This window comes from Trichechus manatus, unplaced genomic scaffold (genome assembly GCF_000243295.1).
Source record: "Trichechus manatus latirostris isolate Lorelei unplaced genomic scaffold, TriManLat1.0 scaffold00395, whole genome shotgun sequence".
NCBI classification, from domain to species: Eukaryota; Metazoa; Chordata; class Mammalia; order Sirenia; family Trichechidae; genus Trichechus; species Trichechus manatus.
The window spans coordinates 242,344-269,600 of NW_004444331.1; the positions used below are offsets into that span (position 1 = coordinate 242,344).

The 27,257-nt window shown below is 39.9% G+C and overlaps 1 protein-coding gene and 1 pseudogene across 7 annotated transcripts in view; one reads left to right on the forward strand and one right to left on the reverse strand.

The window, feature by feature from the left end:
• The window catches only part of LOC105756007 (zinc finger protein 596-like), a 73,029-nt gene that overhangs the window by 24,291 nt on the left and 21,481 nt on the right, over positions 1-27,257 (reverse strand). For 6 of the 7 annotated variants that reach the window (XM_023725770.1, XM_023725768.1, XM_023725769.1 and 3 more), the window contains 2 exons: positions 3,705-3,791; positions 1,837-1,963 (listed from right to left, as the gene is read on the reverse strand). In XM_023725770.1, the coding sequence (XP_023581538.1) occupies positions 1,837-1,963; positions 3,705-3,716 (139 nt within the window). In that variant the 5' untranslated portion in view covers positions 3,717-3,791. Of the gene's footprint in view, positions 1-1,836; positions 1,964-3,704; positions 3,792-15,292; positions 16,920-27,257 lie in introns of those variants that run through there. The other variant, XM_023725764.1, reaches the window with a different exon arrangement.
• Positions 19,458-20,686, forward strand: LOC101353377 (protein FAM114A2 pseudogene; annotated as a pseudogene).

Sequence of the window (27,257 nt, forward strand, 5' to 3'; positions counted from 1 at the left end):
ACCATTCAGCTGGGGAGCGGACAGCCCCATAAAACCAAATGGGACTAATGAGGCACAGCAGTCCAGGGACAAGGGCCAGAAGGCAGAAGGGGACAGGAAAGCTGGTGATAGGGAACCCAAGCTTGAGTAAGGATAGTGTTGATGTGTTGTGAGGTTGTTAACCATTGTCATAGAGCAACATGTGTACTATTAAATGAGAAACTATTTTGTTCTGTAAGCCTTCATCTAAAGTGAGAATAGCAGCACAATTGGAAGAGTGTAGTCGATGTCACTGAACTGTGCATGTAGAAATTTCTGAAATGGTGAGGGTTGACGTGTTGTGGGGTTGTTAACCAATGTCATAAAAGAATATGTGTACTACTGTTTCATAAGAAACTATTCGTTCTGTAAGCCTTCACCTAAAATACAATTTAAAAAAAAAAAAAAAAATCATTAGGTCCCATATTTCCGTCTCTGTGTTTTCTTCCAGGAACTTTATTCTTTCAGATTTAAAATTTAGGCCCTCGATCCAGTTTGAATTCGTTTTTGTGTATGGTGTGAGGTGTGGATCTTGCTTTATTTTTCTGCATGTGGAAATCCAATTTTGCTAGCACCATTTGTTGAACAGACTGTTCCTTCCCCACTGAATGGACTTAGCATTCTTGTCAAAAATCAGTTCACCAGAGACATATGGATTTATTTTTGGTTTCTCAATTCTGTACCACTGGCCTATGTGTCTACTGTTAAACAGGTCTACGTGTTTGGATTACTATGGCTGTATAGTGTGTTTTGACACAAGTCTGAGGACTCCTACTTTGTTCTTCTTCAAAACTGTTTTGGTATTTGAGGCCTCTTGTCTTCCATATAAAGGTGAGAATTAGTTTTTACATTCCTGTAAAACATGCTGTTGAAATTTCTATCGAAATTGCATTAAGCCTGTAAATTGCTTTGAGTAGTACTGACATTTGTATATTAAGTTTTCCAATCCATAAGCATGGAATATCTTTCCATTTAAATAGGTCTGTTTTAGTCTCTTGCATCCAGGTTTTATAGTTTTCATTATGTAAGTCCTCCACATCCTAGTTAGTTTTTTCGTAGGCATTTTATTCTTTTAGATGTTACTGCAAAAGGAATTGTTTTCTTGATTTCTTTTTCAGATGACGCCTGTGCCCAAGTTCAAAGACAGACTGCAGAATTCTTACTATCTTCAATCAAGGAGAAATTATGTTTCACAGTGATTAAAGCACTTGGCTGCTAACCAAAAGGTTGGTGGTTTGAACCTACCAGCCACTCCGAGAGAGAAACATATGGCACTCTGCTTCTGTAAAGATTTACAGCCTTGGAAACGCTACAGGGCAGTTCTACCCTGTCCTATAGGGTCACTATGAGTCGTAGTCAACTCGATGGCAACAGGTTTGGTTTGGGTTTTTTTTGGTAATTATAATTTTAAAAATAACCTCAATAAGCATAAACTCCACCAAAGCAATCTAAGTTTCCTGTGAGACGTAATATGTCTGTTCTTTTTACAACTGCAGTCTGAAGCCTGAGCATTGTTCTTAGGGTAGAAAAATTATTTTAAAAATATATAATCCATTTATCCACTCAAAACATAATCAAGTTCCCAGCAATGTTCTGAGTTTTGGAATTTGAGTAGCAAGAATGAGATGAAATTGTTTTCAGTAAGATTACATTTTAGTGGTATGACAAATCAGACGTAAGTGAAAAAGAAGTAAATGTCTTTCAGGTAGTTGTAAGTGATATGAAAGGGCAGAGACTGGAGTGAGATATGAGGAAGCTGTTCTAGATACTTGTTGAATAGATGGATAGATACAGACAGATAAATTTTTAGACACTCACCCACGAAGACCAAGTGATCAATGTTCTCCATCATCACATCTCTAAATAGCTTTCTCTGGGATGTATCCAGCAGGGCCCACTCTTCCAGGGTGAAGTCTACAGCTACATCTTTGAAGGTCACTGATTCCTAAAACATCATGGATATTCTGGGTCAAACAGGGCCATCCCTCACAATAGCCATAGCAGGTATTCAAGATGACAGTACTAAAGAAGTAGGGGCTGTATGTATAGAAAGCTCAAACTGTACTTAGTGTTCCAGTCAGATCATTCTAAGTGCTCGCCCAGCATCTGTCTTTCAGATACACTAACAGAGACGTAAACAGTATGAATCTGTAAAAATCTCATAATAAAATAAATTACATGAGGTGTGGTAGGCTATAACTTGGAAATTTTCCAATAAGTTTGTAATTATGACATCCAGATTGAAGATTATAAAATTTGTACCTGAGAATTCATAACTAAAACTCTTCTCCACCAGTTCCAAGTAAATCTACAGACTTATCACAAGGCAAGCAATATCCATGGTCTGACACTTTTAACTATGTTAATGGTTAGATTACGCCACTAAAGGACCTCAGTTTCCCCATCTATAAAATAGTTTAACAACCTAGTACAAGTTTTTAAAAGATCCTATGTGCTAGTATGTAAAGTGTCTCCTATCTAGCAAACACTTGTTAAATACAGGTTCTACGTCTATTACTCATCAAAATGAAAGGCATCGTTAAAGTAATGTCTAGCATTCTCTAGAACTGCACAAGTTTCATATAAAACTTGGGATCAGTAGATGCTCCTTCTCTCAACTCTATACATCTGAAGTGTTCATTATAATGTATAAGGACAGATGGTTCAGAAGCACAATCCAGGGGCCACTAAGACTGTGCTGAAGGACAGTCCTAATCTGACCTTTCTTGTAGTATGAGGCCCCTCATTCTCAATTTTCTCACCAGTTTTCATTGTGTCTCTTGTATCTTCATCCTGTCTCTATGCTCGAGGTTAAAAAAAATTACCTTCTTGATTGGCTCTGATCTCTTTGGTTCCTCAAAATTTCCAAAGGGTCTAAAATTAACTGAACTACTATACTCCTTATCCTGAATGCACAGCCAAAAATTATGGAAATAATACACCCTATAGGGTCACTATGAGTCAGAATCAACAGCAACGGGTTTTTATATATATATATGCTGTTTTCAGTTATTCAATTTGAATAAATTTAGTTACAAGGAGGGAAAATGGATGATTGGAGACAACACTGATGACGAAAACTTCTGTTATCTTTTTTTAGAAGGTTTAAAAATGTTCACATATATTCTATCAACACATTAGTAAGTTTAAAACTGGGGAAAATAAATAAATGATTCCTCATTGCCTTCTCTGGCCTAACTCTCTGGGGCTCCCCTCAACACTGTACAGCCCACACCCCAGCACTTGTGATACTGGCTTGACTGACCTCACCTGCTGAAAACACCTGACTCCCTCCTGGAGTATAAGGTTTTGCTCTCACTCATATCTATCTCCTATATTCACCACAATCCTAAGCCCATCTCACCCAATAACGTGGCCAATGAATGAATTATTTCCCCAATGAGGACATGGGCTGAATGAGAAAAAGAGAAAACCTCTCTCATCTCTTCTGTGAATACACAGACTTATTGGAGGTTGGAACAAATTAGTGTAAATGTTGGGAAGAGATTACTTCCATGAAACCCTGACCCAACATAAATATCCTAGAGTTCTGAGAACACTTATCAGAGCTAAGACACTTGAACAGTTCATGAGTCCATTCAGAAGAGTCAGGCCAAAAGGAGAAATCTGCCCATCTGCTGGCAACAGAGGTGGAATTTCAGTAGAAAAAAGAATTCCCTACTCACCAGTGGTTGCATTGTCTATAGCTCAGCTGCCAGTGGTCTTCCTCTGGGTTTTCACTCACAAACAGTCCAAGCACTAAGCAGGCAAAGCTGAGGATGGAAAAAGAAGCCATGAGACTCCAGTCTTGTCCACAATAACCAGACCTATCATCATGAAACTCCAGACCTTCATCTGAGAAGGTTCCAGATAACAGGAACATGCACCGTGCTTTAAGAGAAATAGGGAGAGGACTTGGTCAAAGCAAAAGAGACTACTGTTATTGTGGCTAACAAAAAAGATGCAAACACAGATATCTTACATACAAAAACAGGAAGCTCACTGAGCTTTATAAGTTAATTCTCCCATGATATTTAGAGGTTTTCAATTCCCTAATTCTAAAACATAGGAATCTCAGACTTATGACACAAATAGGTTTTGGTCTCTATACCCAGATAAACACTATAGTATTTCCTAGATTTCATTATTCTTCATTTACGCACCAGCAATGGTTCTCCAACATCCAGCCCAGCTCTCTGGAGCCTCACAACAGTCCTCCTCTTCCTTGACCCTGTCCCCCTAGATACACTTGCCCTGAATCATTTTGGCTCCTCCACACAGGGTTTCTAGATTACTCCCTCAACCCTGACTTTTAGATCTGACCCATGGATTTGGATATAAACCAAGCAACTTAAGAATCTATTTTATGATAGCTTTGTTCAACTGTGAGGTGCAGAAAGCAATCTGGCCCTTTGTTCTGGGATTCCAAGAGCCAGACCACCTGCGGGCAGATACTAAGCCTTGCGAGGCATGATGTAATAGATCATGGCCACGGGATGAAACCAATAAAGGCTTTGGAAGAGAGTGCCACAAGGGAGTTTCTGGGTCAAAGAGAGTGGCCATTCTGAGAGCCAGACCACCTGGGGGAAGACACTAAGCCTCTCGAGGCATGATGCAATAGATCATGGCCATGGGATGAAGCCAATAAAGGCTTTGGAAGAGAGTGGCGCAAGGGAATTTCTGGGTCAAAGAGAATGGCCATTCTGTTTTCCAGAGGGTAAGCATGTCCTCTGGGGCCAAGATCACAAGGCTTCTCCTGATTCACGTAGCTGCAGGGGTTGGTAAACCAAGATGGGCAGGGTGGAGAGCAGGGCTCCACTCAGAGGCTGCGAAGATCGATGAATCCCAAGATCGGCAGATAAGCTGATAGCTCAAGTCCCCAGAACTGGAGGTCAGATGAACAGGAGGCAGCTGCAGAATCCAGAGTGAGCAAAAAGCTAGAATGTTGCTTAGCTTATATTCGGATGCAGGCCACACCCCCAAGGAAAATCCCTTTCAACTGACTGGCTACTCACAGCAGATTTGATCATGGGAGTGATCACATGCAAACACAGAGAATCATGGCCAAGTTGACACACAATTTTAACCATCAAAGAAGCCAACAGAGGATGACACTAAATACTTGCCTCTTCCATGACTGCATCTGACAGAGACCATGACTAGGATATTGTTCCTGGCCTAAGCAGAGTCACCACGCCTAGTGTCTTTCAAATATATCTGATAATTCTACTATGTCTTGCTAATGAAATCGTTTTCCAGGCCCCATAAAATAATTCAAATCTTCTCCATGCCTTTTGAATCTCATCCTCACCTTTTCTCGTTTTCAATAGAAGGGGTTAACTCCTACTAACCACAAGAATGACATAATTTAACAGATTACCTTATAGTTTATCACCAAAATATCTACAAATATTCTTGCATTCACATCCACTGGTTATTCCTTCTATTAAACTGAAGAGTCATCGCTACCCCCGGTTAAGTCCAATGTTTCTGACTGAGCCCTTCTTTCCTGTTTTATCAGTGTGCTGCAATGGGTTTTCTTTTATGTGGCTTTTCTAGCCTTTGGTTCGTAGTTCTCCCAAAATGACTGGTTGGTTTGCTAGCCGCATAAGAGGCTTGCAGGGATTGGTGGGTTTACTATCCACAAAAGTGGCTTGTAGGGATTGGTTGGTTTACTATTCCCGTAAGAGGTCTGCAAATCCACCCAATAAGATTGGTCAATTTATGATCCACCTAAGGAATTGGATGGTTTATGAAAGTCATGCCCTGAAACTGACGGAGTGTTTAATTATAACTGGCCAATCACACAGAAATTTTTGGGACTTCTATCAACAAGAGCCTTGAGAGGAGTGTGTCCTTTGGACCTGGGGCCCCTGTGCTGAGAACCTGCTCATCCCAAATAAAAGAGCAGTAATACTGGTCAAAGGCTGTAACAGTGAGCTGATAACACTGAACACCAAGAGAAACTGCAGCAAGTACAGCAGATCCAAGAGGCAAAGAAATCGTGCCAGCAGTACAGGTGGCAGGAATGAGACTGACAGATGGCAGTGGTGGGCAGAGTCAGCCTACGGAGAAGACGGCAGCGTTGGGTGAGTTGGCCCATGGAGTGGAGCTGGGCACCTCTGGGCAAGAGATCATCGGGGAGCTGGGCACTGCTGGAGAAGAGGTCATTAACGGAGCACAGGCATATCCTGTATAGGAGTCACTTGTAAAAGTTCTGCCTCGAGACCTGTCATAATGCCTGCCTAATCCTGGCACTGGCCCACGGTTGTCCCAAAGCTGCTGGTTGAGAACTGTACCAGCAGGCACAGGGGACCAGACCTACCCAAGAAAAGCCACAGAGGAAGAGAGAGAACGAAACAGCCATGCTGCACAAGATATGACCTGACAACTCATCTGCTGAGGTAGACATCTTCTGAAATTTGGTCCATGGCATGCTTATTCAGCGGCAAAGAAATGGACATGGGTAATTTGGGAAGGGTAAGTAGATCCCTTTTTAGACTTAAATGGGTTCCTCTTCTATGATGCTAAATGGGGTACTTGTAGGAGCAGAGGGCACCTCAAATCTGTTCCTGTTGCTTACTGTTTGCTTTCTATTAGTAATCTGCTTTTGCTGTTTACTATCTACCTTCTATAAATGACAGTAACAGCTTTCAACTGTCAATACTGTTTAAGTATCCTCTGCGTACAATGCAATCAGATCGGGTAAGAGTCCTCATTCCAGCAGTCTTATCACTGCTTGTAATTTTGAGGCAACTGGTGTGTATTTATGCACACAGTCCAGGCGGGAAATATATTACTGATTAGAAATTAAACTTCTTTTATTAGCAACCTCTCCCTCCCTTCACAGTCCTCCTCTTCATCATTGGAACTCATGTCTCTTCCATCTTGAAACAAGCACCCCTTGCTCTCTTGTTCCTTCCTTCACAATCAAACTGAAAGTGCAGTCACCATTTCTTCACATCCCCCTCACACCCTGAGTTACTAAGATCACCAACGATCTCCTCATAAATGTATCTTGCTAACATTGGCAATAATGTCTCCATAAGCAAATCCAATGAGTGTATCTCAGGCTTTTACCTGGAAACAACTGAACTATGACCTTTTGAGAACTAATATTTTCCTAGGCTTCTCTGATATCTCATTTTCCTGTCTTCAGACTACTCTAGTCACTCTTTCCTCATGTCCTCTGCAAAGAATTCTTCAAATAAAAGTACTAGAATGTCTCCAAATTCACTCTCAGCCCGTCTCCCTCTTTGTATACACTCTCCTAGTACTCTCAGAAATTTATTCAATGGCTTCAAATTCTTCATTGCTATCTCTAAATCGAAAGCGACGGAACTCGTTTGGATTTCACTTCTGAGGTATCATCTCTATCTGTAAAATTACATGCAACTAAAGTGAAATATATCACAGGACATTATCTCTAATCCCCAAAATATAAATATCACTCCTCTACTCTCCAATCTTAATGGCTTTATCAAGCAAACAAGAATTGATCTTTTACATGCCCTATCAGTACCACATACAATTAAACACTGCTAAACATCTCTACACTGAACGCTACTGTCATCCTTGATCTCCACCCCCCACACACTTTCCCACTCCATTCTCACTTGCCTTCAGTCTCAGTTTAATGTCAATTCTTCAGAGATCCCTCACTTAACCCCAACTATTGCTAGCCTTTCTCTTCACCTCCCCTTTGAATTAATTACAAGTCTACTATTCCTTCAGACTATACATCCTATTTGTCACTATACATTTATTCATTTCCAGTCTGTCTGAACACTAGTCTAAATGCAGAAAAACAGACCCCTGAATGCTTAGACAAGTTCCCTTTTGGCCATGATTCATACATTTTAATTCCAGAGAAATCCTATGTTCAAAATCACCTAATCTGCCCTCAGATGTCCCCAATCATATTAAACAATTATCTTCCAATTAAATATTCATTTTCAACATAAAGGTGATCTGTCCATCCTGGAGGAGCACTAGAGGCGCAGTGGTTAAAGTGCTCAGCTGCTAACCAACAGGTCAGCAGTTTGAATCCACCAGCCGCTCCCTAGGAGAAAGATGCGGCAGTCTACTTCCGTTAAGATTTACAGCCTTCGAAACCCTATGCAGTTCTACACTGTCCTATAGGGTCACTATGAGCTGGAATCGACTTGACAGCAGTGGGTGGGTTTTGTCCCTCGTAGTGAAAATTTTCTCCAGTACTTACTAGAACTCAGATAGAAAGCCAATGAACCTAAGTCTTTATTGAAGAGGCTGTACTACACTGTGGAGTTCAGAACTTCTTTCTCTCCCTAGATAAAACAACATTTTGATGGTGAGCTCTTTCTAGGCAGTTGATAACTTCATCAGTACTATAATCCAAAGGACACACCTGATTACCTTGGATGCCAATCAAGAAAAACCTAATTAAGGTATACCTTTTTAATAAAGCCGTTTCCTTTTTATGAGGTAAATCATGTAGATACAATCACAGAAAACAGAATGTCTTTTAATTCTGTCATTCTTCTAAAGGTTTCAAAAGAAACCCTCATGCCTTTTCCCAGAGGCCTCACTGTTTTGTGGATTTTGGTTGTTGTGGATAATACTGTAGAGAATCTGTTACAAGAGGAACCATCTTGATTATTTTTAAGAATGTTGGTTGTATGTATTTATCTTCAAGGAAAAATATTTTTCAGGATTCTAGAATGTGCATAGTTTACCACCAAGGAAAAGAAAGATCATCCTGGGTAGGTCTCAAGTCAGATTTAACACATCCTAAGAAATGTAAAATCCTACAAGCTTCAAAATATTAAGAATTCTCAGAGTATATGATCTAGTTTCATTATTGAGTTTCATATAATTAGGATATGTTTTAAATAATTTTCAAAAAGAAAACTAAATATTAAAAAACATTAGTGCAACTTTAGATATAGAAAAATATATTGTTTCTGGAAAAAATCAAACAATATATTTTCATTTTAGGTACAGGATTTTAATCTCACATGGAATATTTCTGTCATTTTCTTTTTTTGAATTCACTCTTTTGAGATTAAAAAAAGTGGTATGTCTTAATAGTAAGCATCTTAGGCGGTCAATATTCAATTTCATGTTTTTCGTCTATGTCCTTATATCTTTTAAGCATAGTTACACTACAACCTTCTTGAGACAATGCTCTCTTTTTGTCATAAATGAATATATGTTTCAAGTCAACTCTGAGCCAGGCCTGGCCCAGGGAGTGCAGTTACACTGGTGTGATTGTTAAGGTTGTGTCAGTTTTGCTGGGACATGATTCTCAGTGGTTTAGCAGTTATCATGTAGTTTGGCAGTTGAATAATGATGTAATCACCCCCATGAGATGTGATATAATGCAATCACCTCTATGCTAGGATCTGCTATGAGGAGCCAATCAGTTGAAAAGGAGTTTCTTTCGGGGTGTGCCCTGCATCCAATATAGGCGGACCTTCTGGCAAGGCTCAAGGGCTTTTGCTTTCTCTGGATCCTGCAGCTGGCTCCTGTTCATATGATCTTCGGTTCTTGGGACTTGAGATAGCAGCTTACTTGCCATCTTGGAATTCATCAGCTTATGCAGTCTGTGAGCCAGCAGCCTGCCAGTTTACGTGCCAGTCTTGGGATTTGTCAGCCTCCGAAGCCTGTGAACCAGAGGACTGTTGTCTGACCTGCCAATCTTGGGTTCACCAGCCTCTGAACCTACATTAGTCAGGAGAAGCCTCCAGCCTGACCCACAGACTTGGGACTTGCCAGCCTCTACAACTGCATGAGCTATTTCCTTGATATAAATCTCTCTCTCTACAAATATACATATAGATGCTTTACTGGTTTTGCTTATCTAGAGAACTCAGCCTAAGTCAAAACATTATAATCTAACTCACGGATTTATGGTGTTGGCTACTTAGTCATGGTGTTCCTACGAGGGATATAGGAAATCTACTAAGCATTTACTGGATCTGTACATGCCCTGGTGGTGCAGTGGTTAAGAGCTACGGCGAGCTACGGCTGCTAACCAAAAGATAGGCAGTTCGAATCCACCAACCACTCATTGCTAACCCTAGGGGGCAGTTCTACTCTGTCCTATAGGTTCGCTATGAGTTGAAATTGACTCAACAGCAACAGGCTTGGTTTGGTTTGGGTACAAGTGGAAGAAATTATAGGTCAAGTGAACATCAGTCTAACTGGAATTGCCAGAATAGAGAGTCACGGCCCCTCAATCAATTCCCAGACTTGAGCAAGTTTACAGATCCACAACTCCTTGAATGAAGGGGAGGCCAGTAGAATGACCATACTATGCTGCCAACACTTTATACTGTTAATCTTTCTCCCAGCCTTCCCCAAAGGGATCTACAGCCCTTTATGAGAGTGACTGTTCATTGAGAAAAGGAAATAATCAGACTTTTCCATGATAACTGGATACTAGCTTTGAACTTACACTAATTTCAGGAGACCCAAAACATCACTGTGACTCACCAGTCAGAATGGGTGCATATGGAGATCAGGTTATTAATGGACTCTTTAACTCATGTCTGTCTCATGGCAGGTCCAGTGGGTCCACAAATCTATCCTGTAGTGATTTCCCCAGTGCCAGGATGCTTTATCCACCATCATGGTATCCCACACAGCATTGCCTCAGATCAAGGGACTCACTTCACAGCAAATGAAGCGTGGCATAGGCCAATGCTCATGGAATTCACTGGTCTTACCATGTTTCCCATCATCCTGAAGCAGCTGGCTTGACAGAACGATGGAATGGCCTTCTAAACACACAATTATGGCGCCAGCTAGATGGCAATACCTTGCAGTATTGGGGCAATGTTCTCCAGGAAGCTGTATATGCTCTAAACCAGCATCCAATCTATGGTACTGTTAGGCGCAAGTATGACTTTTTAATTGTCTTTATTCAGAGATTACGTATGGTTTAAGAAGATGTGTACAGGTGCCAAGTTGAGAAGTGGTGGACTGTGATCATTAAGGTTGTCCACTTGGCTAGACCATGATTCTCAGTGATTTGGCAGCTATGATGTAATTTGATAGTTGTACAATAATGTAATCACCTCCATGATGGGTTCTGCTGTGAGGAGCCAATCAGTTGAAAGGGCGTTTCCTTGGGAGTGTGGCCTCCATCCAATATAGGAGGACTTTCTGGCAAGGCTCGAGGGCTTTTGCTCCCTCTGGATCCTGCAGCTGGTTCCTGTTCATCTGACCTTCGGTTCTTGGGACTTGAGCTAGCAGCTTACCTAGCATCTTGGGATTTGTCAGCCACACAGTCTGTGACCCAGTGGCCTGCTAAACTTGGGATTTGTCAGCCTCTGCAACCAGTGAGCCAGAGGCCTGTTGTCTGACCTGCCTATCTTGGGTTCGCCAACCCCTGAAGCTACATGAGTCAGGAGAAGCCTCCAGCCTGACCCATGGACTTGGGACTTTGCAGCCTTTACAACTGCGTGAGCCATTTCCTTGATATAAATCTCTCTCTCTCTTTATATATATACATATAGATGTTTCACTGGTTTTGCTTCTCTAGAGAACCTAGCCTAACTGGCAAATAAAATAGCTAAGGTCCTACAGAGTTGAGCTAGGTTAAAAGAGATTATCTAAAGAAACCGTGACTATGATTCTTTGTGTATATATACTGAAGGACTTCAGGAAAACTCCCTCAGAAAGCACAGATATTTTAGCATTGACTTTCCTTAAAAATTTAGCTGGATAAAGTCTTAGAAATGTTTGTGAAGATGCGAATTGGTTTAGATATTTTTTCTTCTCTTTGATTTAGGGAACCAGTAAAACATTGCTGAGATACCACAGAACTTGCTGTGTTCTAGGAAAATCAAGCAATCTTCTGATCATCCAAAGAAGACTGGAAAGAAGCTGAGTGGGGTCAACCGGACTTGAGTTTGGCAGGTAGTACATTCCAGGGCCTGAAGGCCATAGAAAATCCAAAAGTGCTTATTGAAAACTTAGTGGGAACGTACTGAGAAATTTAAAGCAGGGGAGTGATACAATTATATTTGTGTTTATAAAAGAACCTTTTGTTGCATAATAAAGTAATTTAAAAGGGTACACTAGAATTTTAAGAATTAGGTGATGGTAGTCTGGAATAGTGTGTTGGCAGCAAAACTGGGAGTGGGTGGGATGGACTATAAGTAAAAAGGAAGAAGAAACAAAACAATCTATTTTCTCACAAATTACTGAGTGCTGATGACAGATAAGACTGATCTAGCTATCATTCTAAAAATTGGGCATATAGTATTGAGAAAATTTACACTTCCTGACCTTAATGCATTTAAAATCTAATAAATAAATGATGATTAAAGGATAAATTGTGTCAATATATTGTCAAGATACACAACTCAGAACACCATTAATAGATTGCTATGCAGGTTCAATAGACAACTTTAAAGTTGGGCAGCACATCATTACCACGTAAATCAGTGCTTCGATAAATTAAGATTTTCAGGCTACTTATATATAATTTCATCAGGAACTTTGAACAGAAAATTTTTGATTGGTTGACGATTATGTGAGAATGTATACTGAAGAAGAATTGATGCTTTTGAATTATGGTGTTGGCGAATAATACTGAATATATCATGGACTGCCAAAAGAATGAACAAATCTGTCTTGGAAGAGGTATGGTCAGAATACTCCTCAGAGGTAAGGATAGCAAGACTGCATCTCACATACTTTGGACACGTTATCAGGAAGGATCAGTCCCTGGAGAAGGACACCATGCTTGCTAGAGTACAGGGTCAGTGAAAAAAAGGGAGACCCTCAACGAGATGGACTGACACAGTGGCTGCAACAATGGGCTCAAGCATAATGACTGTGAGGATGGCACAGGATTGGGTAGTGTTTTGTTCTGTTGTACATAGGGTTACTATGAGTCAGAACCCACTCAACTGTACCTAACAACAACATTAAGACAGGAGTATGTGCTCAAACATTATTTACAGCTTAAATAGGAACCTGACTAAGACAATCACAAGATCTGTGAACCACGATTACAAGATCTCTGGAGTACTGGAAACAGGACATGTTTGTTAATCTTTGATTGTTTTCTGAAAGAATAAGTTTCAAGTACTCCAGTGAGCCTGATCATCTAAATACAATTATGTGAAACTAGACAAACTACTTCTAAAACTTAATACTTCAAGGCACAGCTATAGGCATTAAAAATTATATATTTATGATTATACAGTACATAGGTTTCTAACATTTAATAAGATGACCTTTAGTGTCATGGGTAAACTTTTTATAAAGCAAAACTTAGCATTTTATGTCACATATGAACCTAAAGGACATGAGGTTAGCAAAGAACAAAAGATGATACATGATTGGGGATAGCATACAGAAGGCCTGTCTGAGGAAACATTATATTAAATTTATCAGAGAGATAATAAATATGAATTAGCCTAGAAATCAGTGCTAGGTATTAAGAGGTTTACAGGAAGAAGAGGGAAAAATGCTCCACATACAGGGAACAGCATTCACTGATTCCCTGATTAGACCGATGATTAATTCCAGGCACTTATCCTGGGGGAGAGGAAGATGTCTGTATCAATAATTGCTCCAAGTTTTAAGCCTCTGGGTGATAGTTAAGGCTCCTCTTTAAGATCTGGATTATTACAGAAGAGCAATTTTGGCAAAAGTCCAAAGTAGTGGAGGAACCTCTCAGACATTCCAGTGGAGATGAGATTTTTAAGTTCAAGTTTGGGGCTCAGATGTGAGATTTGGACTATAGAGTTGTGTTTTATGAACAGACAGATGATGTACTAGATCAAAGGAATGGAAGAAATTTATCTAGATGGTGAGTACTGAGAAATCATTTTGATTTTCCTACAGTCCAGATTTCTGGCTTTCATGGAAGTTGGGGTAACCCACCCAGGCCATTGCCCTTAGATGTCCTTTTGAACCTTGAATTTTGAAAAAACTATAGTTCCTAAAAGTTACTTTTGAGTCAAATAATGGTCTAAACTAGTAAGACCGATTTGCCTTGGGTATCGTGCTCTTTTACTGAGTGCAGAAAAATTCAGTCAGTTTTGGGAAACAGACTCCAAAGGTCAGACTGGGAGCTATGTTTAGGGTAAACCACTAATTATTTTAACTGTTCTTCAAGTCAATGCTGTATGATAATCCTGCCTGACCACAATTTGTTTATCAGTTCTGTTCCAGCCCTTTTTCCATGGCAATGGAAAAAGATTCGGTGTAAGAGTGTTTTGAGGTCCTCTTATCTTCAGAACAGTTTTTTAATCTCTAATTGAAATGTTACCCTGATTTGTAAACAGTATATTAAATAAACTTCAGTCAATTTCTATTACTGGCTTAATATGATTTTTGTTTTAACAGTACAGAGGGAGTAGAAAAGGAGGAGCTGGGGCTGAGTAATGAGGATCTCCTATATTTCATGTAGAAAAAAGAGCTTGAAAATACCAAGAACAAGGGGCCAAAGAAATCCAGGAGAGTGTTGTGACCTAGGAGACTGGGGGAGAGACAACTTCTAGAAGGAAGGAATCGATGAATTTGTTGAGGAATCATGTGTGATAAAGAAGCAATCCATAGATTAAGTGATATTTAGAAAACATGCCTATCAATAGTATTGGCAACTTTAAGTGTAGAAGGTGTAAATCATATTGGAGTGTGTAGAGGGGTGGCAGGAGAGGAGAATAGACACATTAAATACTGCTCTTTGAAGAAAGTTGGTGAATGCTCAAGAGATGAAGTAAATGGAGAAATAAAAAGTGGACACTAATTAAAAAAATTTATGTAATCGCTTTGGTAGGAAAAAAATGCCTGAAAATTGACAGGACTTACAAAATGGGAATGGAGGAGGCTAGCTCCTATCTCATTCTTTGGAGAACTCACCAGAACCCCAAAATTGGAGGACACAGTGAGGCTAAGAGATTCTGAAGAAGGTTCCTCAGGAAAGCAGCACTTTGATTTTCTCACAAAGTCCTGCACTGTCCAGTTGCTTCTTCTTCTCTGGGAGAATGATACCACTATTTTGTTTTTGTCTTTATAGAGAAACAATAAACCTAATCAGTACTGCATTCCAGAGAATACACTCTGACTACACAGATACTAAACCTAATCATGGCTTCTCATCCTCTGGCACACACCTTGTTCAACTGCACTGGATTTACAAGACAATTAAAAAGTCAGACTGTCCTACAATGTCGGAGAACAAAGAGATAAATCAATATCAAAGGGTCATTTGGAAACAGTTTCATTCCTTTAGTCATTCGATAAATACTTCTGAGTGCGTTCTTTGTACCAGGAAATGTTCTAGGTCCTGGAGATACATCAGGTAACGAGACACACTGGCTCTCCATGAACAAAGAACTGGAATTCCCTGGCGGAAATCTGAAATTAAACATAAAAGGGAGATGAATAAATATGGAAAGTTGCCATAAACAAAAATGATGTGACAAAAATAAGACACATTACTAGGATGGAGAATGGAGGAAGAGAGTAGAAAGGCACAGGCCACATAGTATTCCCCTGAACATGTTAATAATGATATTAACTATTCTAAGGAAAATAGAAAACCGATTTTATACGTTAGTTTTCTTTTTTGCAGAGAGGAAATAAACTAAACTTTAAGTGCTTATCAAAGTATACTACATAATTTCATTGCCTTTTCACTCAGAACTGAAGCTTACGTTTGACTAGGATTCAATGGTTTTCCTTTTAAAATTCCCTTTTAGTTTTGTTTTTTTCTGAATTTTGTTGGAGATATTTAATACAAAAAACAACTGTGAGAAACATAAACCTTTATTAAAATTAATTACTAACAAAAGTTTTTAAGATTAAAATGTTAAAAAATGTGCTTGTGATTATCTACACTTTTTTAAAGAGTTTCTTATATTGCATTACACAGTCTACGGCAGCCGATCTCAAATGCTTTTGTGCGTTGAAATCATATAGGAGCTTCAGAAAACTCTGATATTTGGGTCTCATTACCAGAGATTCTGATTTAATTGTTCTTGGGTGTGGCCTAGACATTTAGCATTTTAAAAGGTCCCTAGGAGATTCCAAGGGGTCTCAACCTTTGAGAACCAGTTATCTAAGGAGTTGAGACCCAAAAGAGGGTCTTGCTACAAAAGGACATCATGTTTGGTAAAGGAGAGGGTCAGAGAAAACAAGGAAAATCCTCAATGAGATTTACTGACACAATAGTTACAATGGACTCAGACATATCAACCATCATGAAGATGGCATAGGACCTAATAGTATTTCCTTCTCTTACACAAAAGGTTGCCATGAGTTGGCATCGACTTGACAGCAACTAACAACAACACTGATAGTATATGGTACATGGACCAACAGCATCGGCATTTCCTGGGAGCTTGGCAGAAAATCAGAATCAAAGGCCCCACCCCAACCTATTGAATCAGGATCTGCATTTTAAGAAAATCTCAAAGTATTCATAGGATATATGAGAAGCCCTGGTTCTGAACAGCTTTTTAGACTATCTACCATGTTGCATTAAAAAAACCTGGACAGAAAGCGAGGATACTGCCACTACTTCATTCAGTTCATAAACAAGTGAATCTCTGCTGAAAAGAGAAAGCACAGGCATTGCCAACAAAGGCTATCCATAGATTGTAATAACGGAGCTACCCTGATCTTGGTAATAAGCCTCCTAGTTTCCCAAAATCTTTCCCCTGCTTTGGGCACGGATTCAAAATACATGCATGCGCTGCTTAACGTCCACGATACGTTCTGTGAAATGGGACGTTATGTAATTTGGACGAACAGCTTATTATATATGATATATATTTGCTACATATCTATCAAAAGAACCCCCACGCAAGCTGCTCTGGCTCTTCGGTAGTGCCCAGAGCCTCAGGGTTGGCACATTTACACTTGCAATTGGCTGCCTCTGGGCAAGTGGCTATCCGAGGAGCTCCAGGGAGCCTGGTTGGAACTGGAAGCCCCAAGGGATGGATCCCTGAGGCCACAGCCCAGCATCTCCCCAAAGGCACTGACCCACAGGGTAGCTGGTCAAGGCACTTGCCAGCGGCAGCCTCAGGAGTGCAGCTGTGGCAGTCTAGGGAGCAGAGCCACAAACTCCATGCCTGCCCACCTACTGGTGCCCTTCCAAACAAGTTCCTCCTTCACGCCCCACAGACATAAATGTAATTGGACACTGCTCGAATGGACGTTAAGCAGTTCATGACTTGTAAAATACTCTTAAAGTGCTGAATAATACAGCCAGGCTTAGAACGGCTAAGAAGAGTGTTGTGCCTGTTCCTTCTCTCTACATGTTCAGCCCCACTTCCTAGAAGAAACTGTTTCAAATTATTTTAACTCTGCTTGTGCACCTAAGGAGCACAGTGGTTACAGCAATGGACTGCTAACCAAAAGGTCATCAGTTCAAAACCACCAGCAGCTCCGCAGGAGAAAGATGTGGTAGTCTGCTTCCATAGAGGTTTACAGCCTCCGAAACCCTATGGAGTCGCTCTAAATTGAAATCAACTCAATGGCAGTGGGTTTCGTTTGGTTTTTGCGCATATCTCCTAGTTTTGGTTACATGTGTTCACTTTTTAATTTTATCTTTCTCAATTTATACTCAACATATTGACTTCTTTATGGCACTTCCATGGCACATCTACCTGCTTCCCAACCCCAATCCTTCCAAACTAATTACATTAAAATTTTAGTTAAAATAATTCAGTGTTTACATTAGGTAAATATCCAAAACATGTAAATATGCAAATATTAAATACTACTTATTAAAAAGTTTGGCTGTACTTATACAATTATTTTCTGGAATTAATAATTGCATTATTTTCTTATTTGCTTCAATTTTTGAATCTATTACTTATGATCTCAATTTTCAAGAGAATCCTAAAAGTATTCCCATTGTTCTAGCTGACCTAGTCAAACTTATTTCATAATCTCTCATGCCTAAGTTTTGCTCCACCCTAAATTTGCTGTGACTTGAGGCCCACACATGCCTTGTCCTCCACATGCCCTAAATCAGTGAGAACCAGGGGCTTTGCTCATCATTTGCTTTTCTCTCTTTACCTTTATCAGTTTTCACCACACTCCAAAATGGGGCAGAGTGGTCTCATTTTCTATTCCCCTCAAATCCTAGCAATAAGCAGTAAATTTAGGAATACAGTTCCACGGACTAAGATGGACTAGGAAGAAAAACCTGGTGATCAACTTCCAAAAATCAGCCAATGAGAAACTCTATATATCACAACAACAACAAAAAAACCCATTGCTGTCAAGCTGATTCCAACTCATAGCGATTCTATATGACAGAAAAGAACTGCCCCATAGGGTTTCCAAGGAGCAGCTGGTGGATTTGAACTGCTGACCTTCTGGTTAGCAGCCGTAGCTCTTAACTACTGCGCCACGTATCACAACAATGTAATCTAAAACCAATCACGGAGATGGCACAGGACTAGACAACATTTTACTAGACAACATTCTACTGCACATGGGGTTGCCATGAGTTGGGGGCTGACTTGACAGAATTAACAATAAAAACAAGACCTATCTTATAAAAAATATGAAAAGAAGTTCTCAAGAAAGAAAGGCAATGATAGAAATCAGAGAATTGGGTCTACATAAGGAAACGAGAAATAATAGAGAAGGAAGAAATGAAACTGATATCTTTTTTCTGAGAAGGAGTGGCACCGCAGTGGCAGTGAGGGCAGAGGTCGGCTGAGTGTGGGGCCTCCTGGGAGGAGGCAGGAGGGGCACAGGGGTCTCGGCCTGGTCAGCCAGCTGAAGACTCCGGGGAGGGGCCAGAAGCAGCCTGGGGTGGGCCACAGGCACCTCACTTCTGGAGATGGAGGCTGTGAAAATGCTTTATTGCAGCGCTACACTTGTGTGAGGAATTTTCAACGTTGTCAGGGTCAGAGAACTTAGTTACAAGCACATTTGATTTCCCTTTTGAGGCTTGTTCTTGTGATGTTCTAATCATTGCCAGATGAAGATGATATTGAGATTCCAGTGATATCTGAAGCAACCCCCATTCCTGATGGGAACTGTGAGTCAGCAAAGAATTCTATGAGTCTATTGACCAAAGCACCAAGTCAGAGAATAAATCAGAACCTGTAGCTTCCACTCAGAAAAACACCAGAGGTCAAATCTTCCAATGACCCTGAGACTTCAGAAATTCCCCCTATTCAGGCATCACAGACTGCAGGCAAAGAGCCTGTTTCCAAAGATGTGCCCCAGAGTAGATGAGGCTATTAGGGCAGCTGGGGCAAGTCATTACTCTCCTCAGCCTCAGCTACAGTTGCTATAGTAGGACAAGGTATTTCAGATGTTGCTGAGAAGGCACAGACTTCCCTTGGAATCCCTAGTCCCAGTGAAATTTTAACTCAAGTTAATATGCATGAGAAGAGACAAATACCAAGAAGAATGAAAATGCCTCTCCAATGGCTAGGTTGCTTGGTGTGTTCTCGACCGTCTCTACTGATGTTTAGAACACAAGAAAGAGTGTTATCAGTGGAGATTTGGATGCCTTAAAATTCATTCAGAAAAAGACAATGGATATAATAAACAAAGGAGATCCTGGATTTAAAAAAATCAAGGTTCTGATGAACCAGAATCCTACACTGTCTCAGATTTTACAAGAGGCAAAGGAGAAGGAAGAACTACGGACCTCCAATGAAGTTACCGTGGAAACGGAGAAGAAAAGTCATGGGCTACTCTTGGATGAATTTCAAGGCCTTTCTCATTTAGAAGCTCTGGATATGCTTTCCTGAGAAAGCAAAATAAAGATAAAATCTATCCTTAATTCTTTGAGTAAAGAATTAAATATTCTAAAACTTGAATTAGAGGAAATCAAATAAATATTTTCCCCAGCAGAAATCTGTGAGGAAGAAGAAAAAAAAAAAGGAAATGAAGACTTTACCAAAGACATAACAAAGCTGTTTTCCCAGCTGCACGCCTCCTTCAAACCCAAGAAACTGGCCAGAGCAAGAAATACTGCCTACAAAAGGATCCAGACATCTCTTACCAAACCATTAGCAGAGAAAGAAGAAGGGGAAAAATGTTGGAAGTGGAAAATACCGAGTAAGTCAATAACAACGCAATAGAGGATTACCCACACATTTGCAATCTGGAGCCTAGCAAAACTGACTGCCTGCTCAATTGAACTGTTCCACAAAACAGCACTATTGGTTCTGCATGGCCAGAAGCAGGAAGTGACGGCCATAGAAAGGAGTAGAACCCTTTCCCAGATGACAGTTGTGCTGTGTAAAGAGTTGTCTGTTCTGTCTAAGGAGTTCACCACCAAACAACTGCTGGGGTCAAATAAAAGGCAGACGTCCTTAACCCGTTAATCACTGCGGTATTTCTGCGGTATTTCTAGAGGCGTCAGACAGTGCTTAATACAGCCAGGATGCCTTTCAGCTACTCCTACCAGTGCTAGAGATCTCTCTCATTGAGATCAATACTGAACTGCTGCAGGCTTGAGTTGCACGTCCAGCCAGTGGCAGTTGTGAGGACAATGAAGAACAGAAGAGACTTGATCTGGACTTATGGTGATGGCCAAAAAATGCCACTTTTTTCTGGGTACCCTGCAGGAGTGAGGAAAAAGGGTCACTTTAGTATTGAAAATTCAGGCAGGAGAGCAAGCTTAAAGACAAAGTTTGTTGCCTTTGCTGCTTGGCTGAAGTAGTCAGGCTGTCACACTACTGTTCCCAATTGTTCTAATTAAATTTGGAAACAACCTTTTGTAGAAAGTCCAAGGATAATGGCTCTAGATAAAGGTTAGTGGGGCACTCAGGCAAAAATGTTATTCTTTCTTTGACATGATGCAAAACACAGTTTTGCCATGAAAATAACTGGTTGTTACGCAAGAGACAAAAAATTTAGTACTCTAGAATTCACAAGCTTGGCCTATTAATACCATGTACTTCCTCCTTTCTAGAATAAAATCCTATCACTTGTCTGTCAGTTTGTTGTACTATGATGGCTTGCATGTTGCTGTGATGCTGGAAGCTATGCCACCAGAATTTCAAATACCAGCAGAGTCAGCCATGGTGGACAAGTTTCAGCAAAGCTTCCAGACTAAGACAAACTAGGAAGAAGAACCTGGAAATTTACTCTGAAATATATAGTCAATGAAAACCTTATGGATAACAGTGGAACATTGTCTGATACAGTGCTGGAAGATGAGCCCCGCAGGTTGGAAGGCACTCAAAATTTGACTGGGGAAGAGCTGCGTCCTCAAAGTAGAGCTGACCTTAATGACACGGATGGAGTTAAGCTCTCGGGACCCTCATTTGCCATGTGGCACAACTCGAAATGAGAAGAGACAGCTGCAAACATCCATTAGTTCACAATCAATGTCCAAGAAAGCAGCAGTGAAAAAATCTGACTTAAGAGTAACCATCCGTACTCTGATTAACGTAAAACTGAGAGATTTATTGAAAGAAAAGAGACAGCTTGGCTGGGAATAGACTGAACTCCATGTAGTGGAATCAAGTAATTCAAAAGTGGCAACCCAACAGTGACGTTTTATAGGAGGGGAAACAATGAATAGGAAACACGTTACTTGACTGGTATTAACAAGCTTAGATCACCGAAAGACATTACTTGGTTAGTAGTTTGTTTTAAGGCAGGGCTTCCGGTGGCAGAACTCGTGAAAGATGGATTCCTGTAGCAGAACTTGTAAGGAGGACATCGTGTGTCAAGCTTTGTAGGGTGATTCGCTTAATAGGATATACGTCTCTTTCTTAGATGGCTTACAGTGTGGTAATTACACGGGTGTGTGACAGGCAGGGGTCACATTGTAGTTACGTCATCATTACCGGACATTCCTCCCTTAGAAACTGTATGGAAGATACCTGCCACTAGGGTGAAAATGGAACCAGCAAACAAGGAATCACACCCAATCCTCAAACTGGCCATTTCAGATCTTAAGACCTCAATTTTTTAAAATCCCCTTAGACAAATCAAATAACATACTGTATCAGGCAAATCTACTGCAAAAAACCTCTTTAAAGTGTTAAATAGCAAAGATGTCACTTTCAAGACTAAAGTGTGCCTGACCCAAGCCATGATATTTTGAATCACTTCATATGCATGCGAAAGCTGAACGATGAATAAGGAATACCACAGAAGAATTGATGCATTTGCATTATGGTGTTGACAAAAAATATTGAGTATACCATGGACTGCCAAAAGAATGAACAAATCGGTCTTGGAAGAAGTACAGCCAAAATGCTCCTTAGAAGCTAGGATGCTGAGACTTTGTCTCACGTAATCTGGACACGTTATCAGGAGGGGCCAGTCCCTGGAGAAGACATCATCCATGGTAAGGTAGAGGGTCAGCAAAAAAGAGGAAGACCTTCAATGAGATGGACTTACACCGTGGCTGCAACAATGAACTGAAACATAGCAACGATTGTGAAAATGGCGCAGGACTGGGCAGCGTTTGTTATGTTGTACATAGGGTCACTATGAATCGGAACTGACTCAGCGGCACCTAACAACAGCAACAAACAATAAAACCTCTGCCTATAAGAAAATTGAGTACGTATGAACTCTGTAATAATTACCCTTTATCACATGAATTTTTGGAAACGGTTAGAAGTTGTATCTGCTCTTGTCTTAGCAGATATTTGGCATTAAGGAGAAAATTGTAGAATATTACATTTGTAGACACGTAAATTAACTATCGCAAAGTTCCCTTGGCTTCAAATAGCCCCCCAGCCCCACCCTAGGATGACAAGCTTCAGTTATAGCTAACCCCACTTAACTGGATTCAAGACCAGTAAGCGTGACTTACAGAAATGGTTTCGTGTTTGCAGATATTCTGTCTTTCCAGGATACTTTTCATGCATACCTCGCATGGAGGATAAATATAACAGCCAACTCCAAAGGAGCTGAAGTTTTTTTAGTAATGGATTTTTTATTGTTTGAGTATTTTTGAAGCTGACTTTAGAGTCCCACAGAACTGTTCATTTATAACAGGGTTTAACCTATAAGCCACAATTTATTTTTTCCTCATCCCTTCTTGTTTCTTTTAATGTATTCTTTAGCATATTTTTAGATATAAGTTTTATCCTGAAGATCTTAAGCTTCTTCTGCTCTATTCAACAACTTAAGACACTATTAACGTATCATCTTCCTAAAGGCTATTTTGATATCCACTCTTTGTAAAAAGTTCTCCAACTTTGTTTTTAATGATTCATTAACTTTGATAAGCTCTCCCACTCATTTTCCAAAACCTTTAAAATTAAATAATTGTATAAAAAGGTTTTTATCTTATTCTTGAATTGATGTAATAAATAACTGCATGTTCAAATTAATAAGAGCAACGAAGCATTCAGTGATTCTTATGGGTAAATAAAATGAATGACAGCTATGTGATATATAAGGCGTAGAATGGAAGAATTGAGAGTACTATGCTATAAGCTACCTACACTACCTCTGAAGTGGTATAGTGTTATATGGAAATGGATTTAGATTAGCTGTAAATGTATATCGTAAAGTCCTAGAGAAACTGCTAAAAAAAAACAAGTATGATTAACACGCTAAAAGAGGGAAAAAAATGGAATCATATGAAATATTCAGTTAAAACCAGAGAAGGCAGATGAGGGGAAAACAAGAAAACAAATAGAATAACAGCAATGAATACAAAACAGTTACAAATATGGCACATAGTCATTTAGCTACATCAATAATCAATTTAAATGCAAATGATCTAACTGCACCAATTAAAGTACAATGACTGACGGTGGATCAAAAAGACAAAAAAAAAATCATGTTATATACAAGAAACTTTAAATATAAAGACACAAATTAAATCACTGGAGAAAGATTCACCATGCTAACATAAACGTTTCTTCCAAAAAAACTAAAGAACTTAATTTCTGACAAAACCAACTTCAGAACAAAGGAAATGATCAGGGGTAAGAGGAGCATTATATAATGATTAGGGGGTCAGTTCTCCAAGAAGCCATAACAATCCTTAATGTGTATGCAGCTAACAACAGAGGATCAAAACAGGTGAGGCAAAAACAAAAGCACAGGAAAATAGACAAATCTACTATTATACACAGAGACTTCAACATCCCCTTTATCAATTATTAACAAATCAATCAGGAAAAAAATCAGTAAGGATATAGTTGAAATGAACAGCACCATCAGTCAACTGGAGCTAACTGACATTTATAGACTACTTCAACCAACAATACAGAATACATGTTCTTCTCAAGTTCACAAACATTTACCAAGAAGGCAGACCATATTCTGGGCCACAAACTATACCTCAACAGATTTTGCAAAAAGAGAAATCATACAAAGTATGCTTTGAGACCACAGTGGAATTAAACTAGAAATCAGTAACATAAAAATGGAAAATCCCCAAACATCTGTAGATTAAGCAACACATTACTAAACAAAACAAGGGTCAAATAAAAAGTCTCAAGAAAACTAAAAAAAAAAAAGAACTGAATAAGAATGAAAATACTTATTTAAAATTTGTGGAATTCATGAAAGCTGTGCTTAAAGTAAAACTTATAGCATTTAATGCATTATTAAAAGAAAGGGAGATCTAAAGTCTCACCACAATGTCAGCTTGTCGTACTGAGTTGGCTTGTATGTTGCTGTGATACTGGAAGCTTTGCCACTGGTATTTAAAATAACAGCAGCGTCACTGTTGGTAGACATATTTCAGCAGAGCTTCCAGACTAAGACAGACTAGGAAAAAGGGCCAGGCAGTCTAATTCTGAAAAAATTTTGTCAGTGAAAACATTATAAATAGAAGCACAACACTGTCTGACACAGTGCCAGAAGAAGAGCCCCTCAGGCTGGAAGACACTCCAAATATGACTGGGGAAGAGTGGCCTCCTCAAATCAGTCGACCTTAATGATGTGGAAGGAGTCAAGCTTTCCGGACCTTCATTTGCTAATGTGACATGAAACAAAATGAGAAGAAACACCGGCAAACACACATTAATAATCGGAACATAGAATGCACGAAGTATGAATCTAGAAAAATTGGAAGTTGTCAAAAATTAAATGGAACACATAAAGATTGATATCCTAGGCATTAGTGAGCTGAAATGGATTGGTATTGGCCATCCTGAATCAGACAATCATATGGTCTACTATGCCAGGAATGACAAATTGAAGAGGAATGGCATCACACTCAATATCAAAAAGAACTTTTCAAGATCTATCCTGAAGTACAACACTGTCAGTGACAGCAAAATAGCCATTTGGCTACAAGGAAATCAGTTAATACGACTATTATTCAAATTTATGTACAAAGTACTAATGCAACAAATGGGAAAATTGAAGATTTTTATCAGCTTCTGCAGTCTGAAATTGATCAAACAGGTAATCTACATGCACTGATAATTACTGGTGATTGAACTGAAAAAGTTGGAAATGAAGAAGAAGGATTGCTAGTCGAAAAATATGGCCTCAGACCCACCTGGAGCAAAGGAGAATGAATAACACCAAAGACACAAGGAAAGTATTAGCCCAGGAGACAGAAAGGGCCACATAAACCAGAGACTTCAGCCTGAGACCAGAAGAAATAGATGGCGCCCAGCTACCACCAATGACCGCCCTGACAGGGAAAACAACAGAGAGTCCCTGATGGAGCAGGAGAAAAGTAGGATGCAGAACTCAAATTCTAGTAAAAAGATCAGACTTAATAGCTTGACTGAGACTGGAAGGATCCTGGAAGACATGGCCCCCAGACTCTCTGTTAGCCCAAAACTAAAACCATTCCCGAGGCCAACTCTTCATACAAAGATTAGACTGGACTATGGACATAAAATGATACTAGTGAAGAGCATGCTTCTTAGCTCAAGTAGATACATGAGACTAAATGGGCAGCTCCTGATAGGAAGCAAGATAAGGCAGAGGGTCAGGGCCTGGTTGAATGGACACAGGAAATCTGGGGAGGAAAGGAGTGTGCTGTTACAGTATAGGGAGCACAACTAGGGTCCCATAGCAATGCATGTATAAATTTTTGTATGAGACTAACCTGAATTGTAAACTTTCACTTAAAGCACAACAATAAAAATATATATATATACATGGCCTTAGTGATAGAACGATGCTGGAGATCGCACGATAGAATTTTGCAATACCAATGACTTCTTCATTGCAAATACCATTTCTCAACAACATAAATGCGACTATATACATGGACCACACCGGATAAAAAACATAGGAAACAAATTGACTACATTTGTGGAAAGAGATGATGGAAAAGTTCAATATCATCAGTCACAACAAGGCCAGGGACTGACTGTGGAACAGATCATAAATTGCTCATATGCAAGTTCAAGTTGAAGTTGAAGAAAACTAGAATACGTCCATGAGAGCCAAAGTACAACCTTGGATCTATCCCACCTGAATTTAGAGACCATATCAAGAACAGATTTGACGCATTCACAACACTAATGACAGAAGACCAGACAAGTTGTGGGGTGGTATCAAATACATCACATACAAAGAAAACAAAAGGTTATTAAAACAACAGGAAAGAAAGAAAAAGCCAAAATGGATGTCAGAAAAGACTCTGAAACTTGCTCTTGAATGCAGAGTAGCTAAAGCAAATGGGAGAAATGATAAAATAAAGGACCTGAACAGAAGAGTTCAAAGGATAGCTCAAGAACACAAAGTAAAGCATTATAATGAAAAATGTAAAGACCTGGACTTACAAAACCAAAAGGGAAGAACAGGCTTGGCATTTCTTAAGCTAAAAAAACTGAAGAAAAAATTCAAGCTTCAAGCTACAATTCTGAAGGATTCTATGGGCAGAATACTGAACGACCAAGAAGGCATCAAAAGAAGATGGAGGAATGGTCGTGAAAAACTGGCGCTCTAGGCAGAAGCACCACGCCATCCCTCCACAACAAATATCTGAAACACTAAGCCGAACAGAGAATACAACAATCCTGAAACCCTAAAACATCAAATGAAGAAATAAAGAACTCAGCCAAGCACCAAATGGAGTGAGAAAACTGACAGAGAACGGAGAGCGAGGAAAGATTCATGCAGAGGCCCCTACCAGCTAACGCAGTCCGGATCCACCAACTTGGACTCCTATCGGAGACCAACAAACAGGGGGTACGAGAAAGCAGCCTCACGGAGCTTCCAGCAGGAGAAAAAACAACCGGCATACACTTTCCCACCCCCCACCCTTCTTGACCCCGACTCAGCCTCCTCTGCTTCCCGCGGCCACAGTCTCTTAACCGGGAAACACCGGCTGCTTGGATGCCACACACCTGAACGGG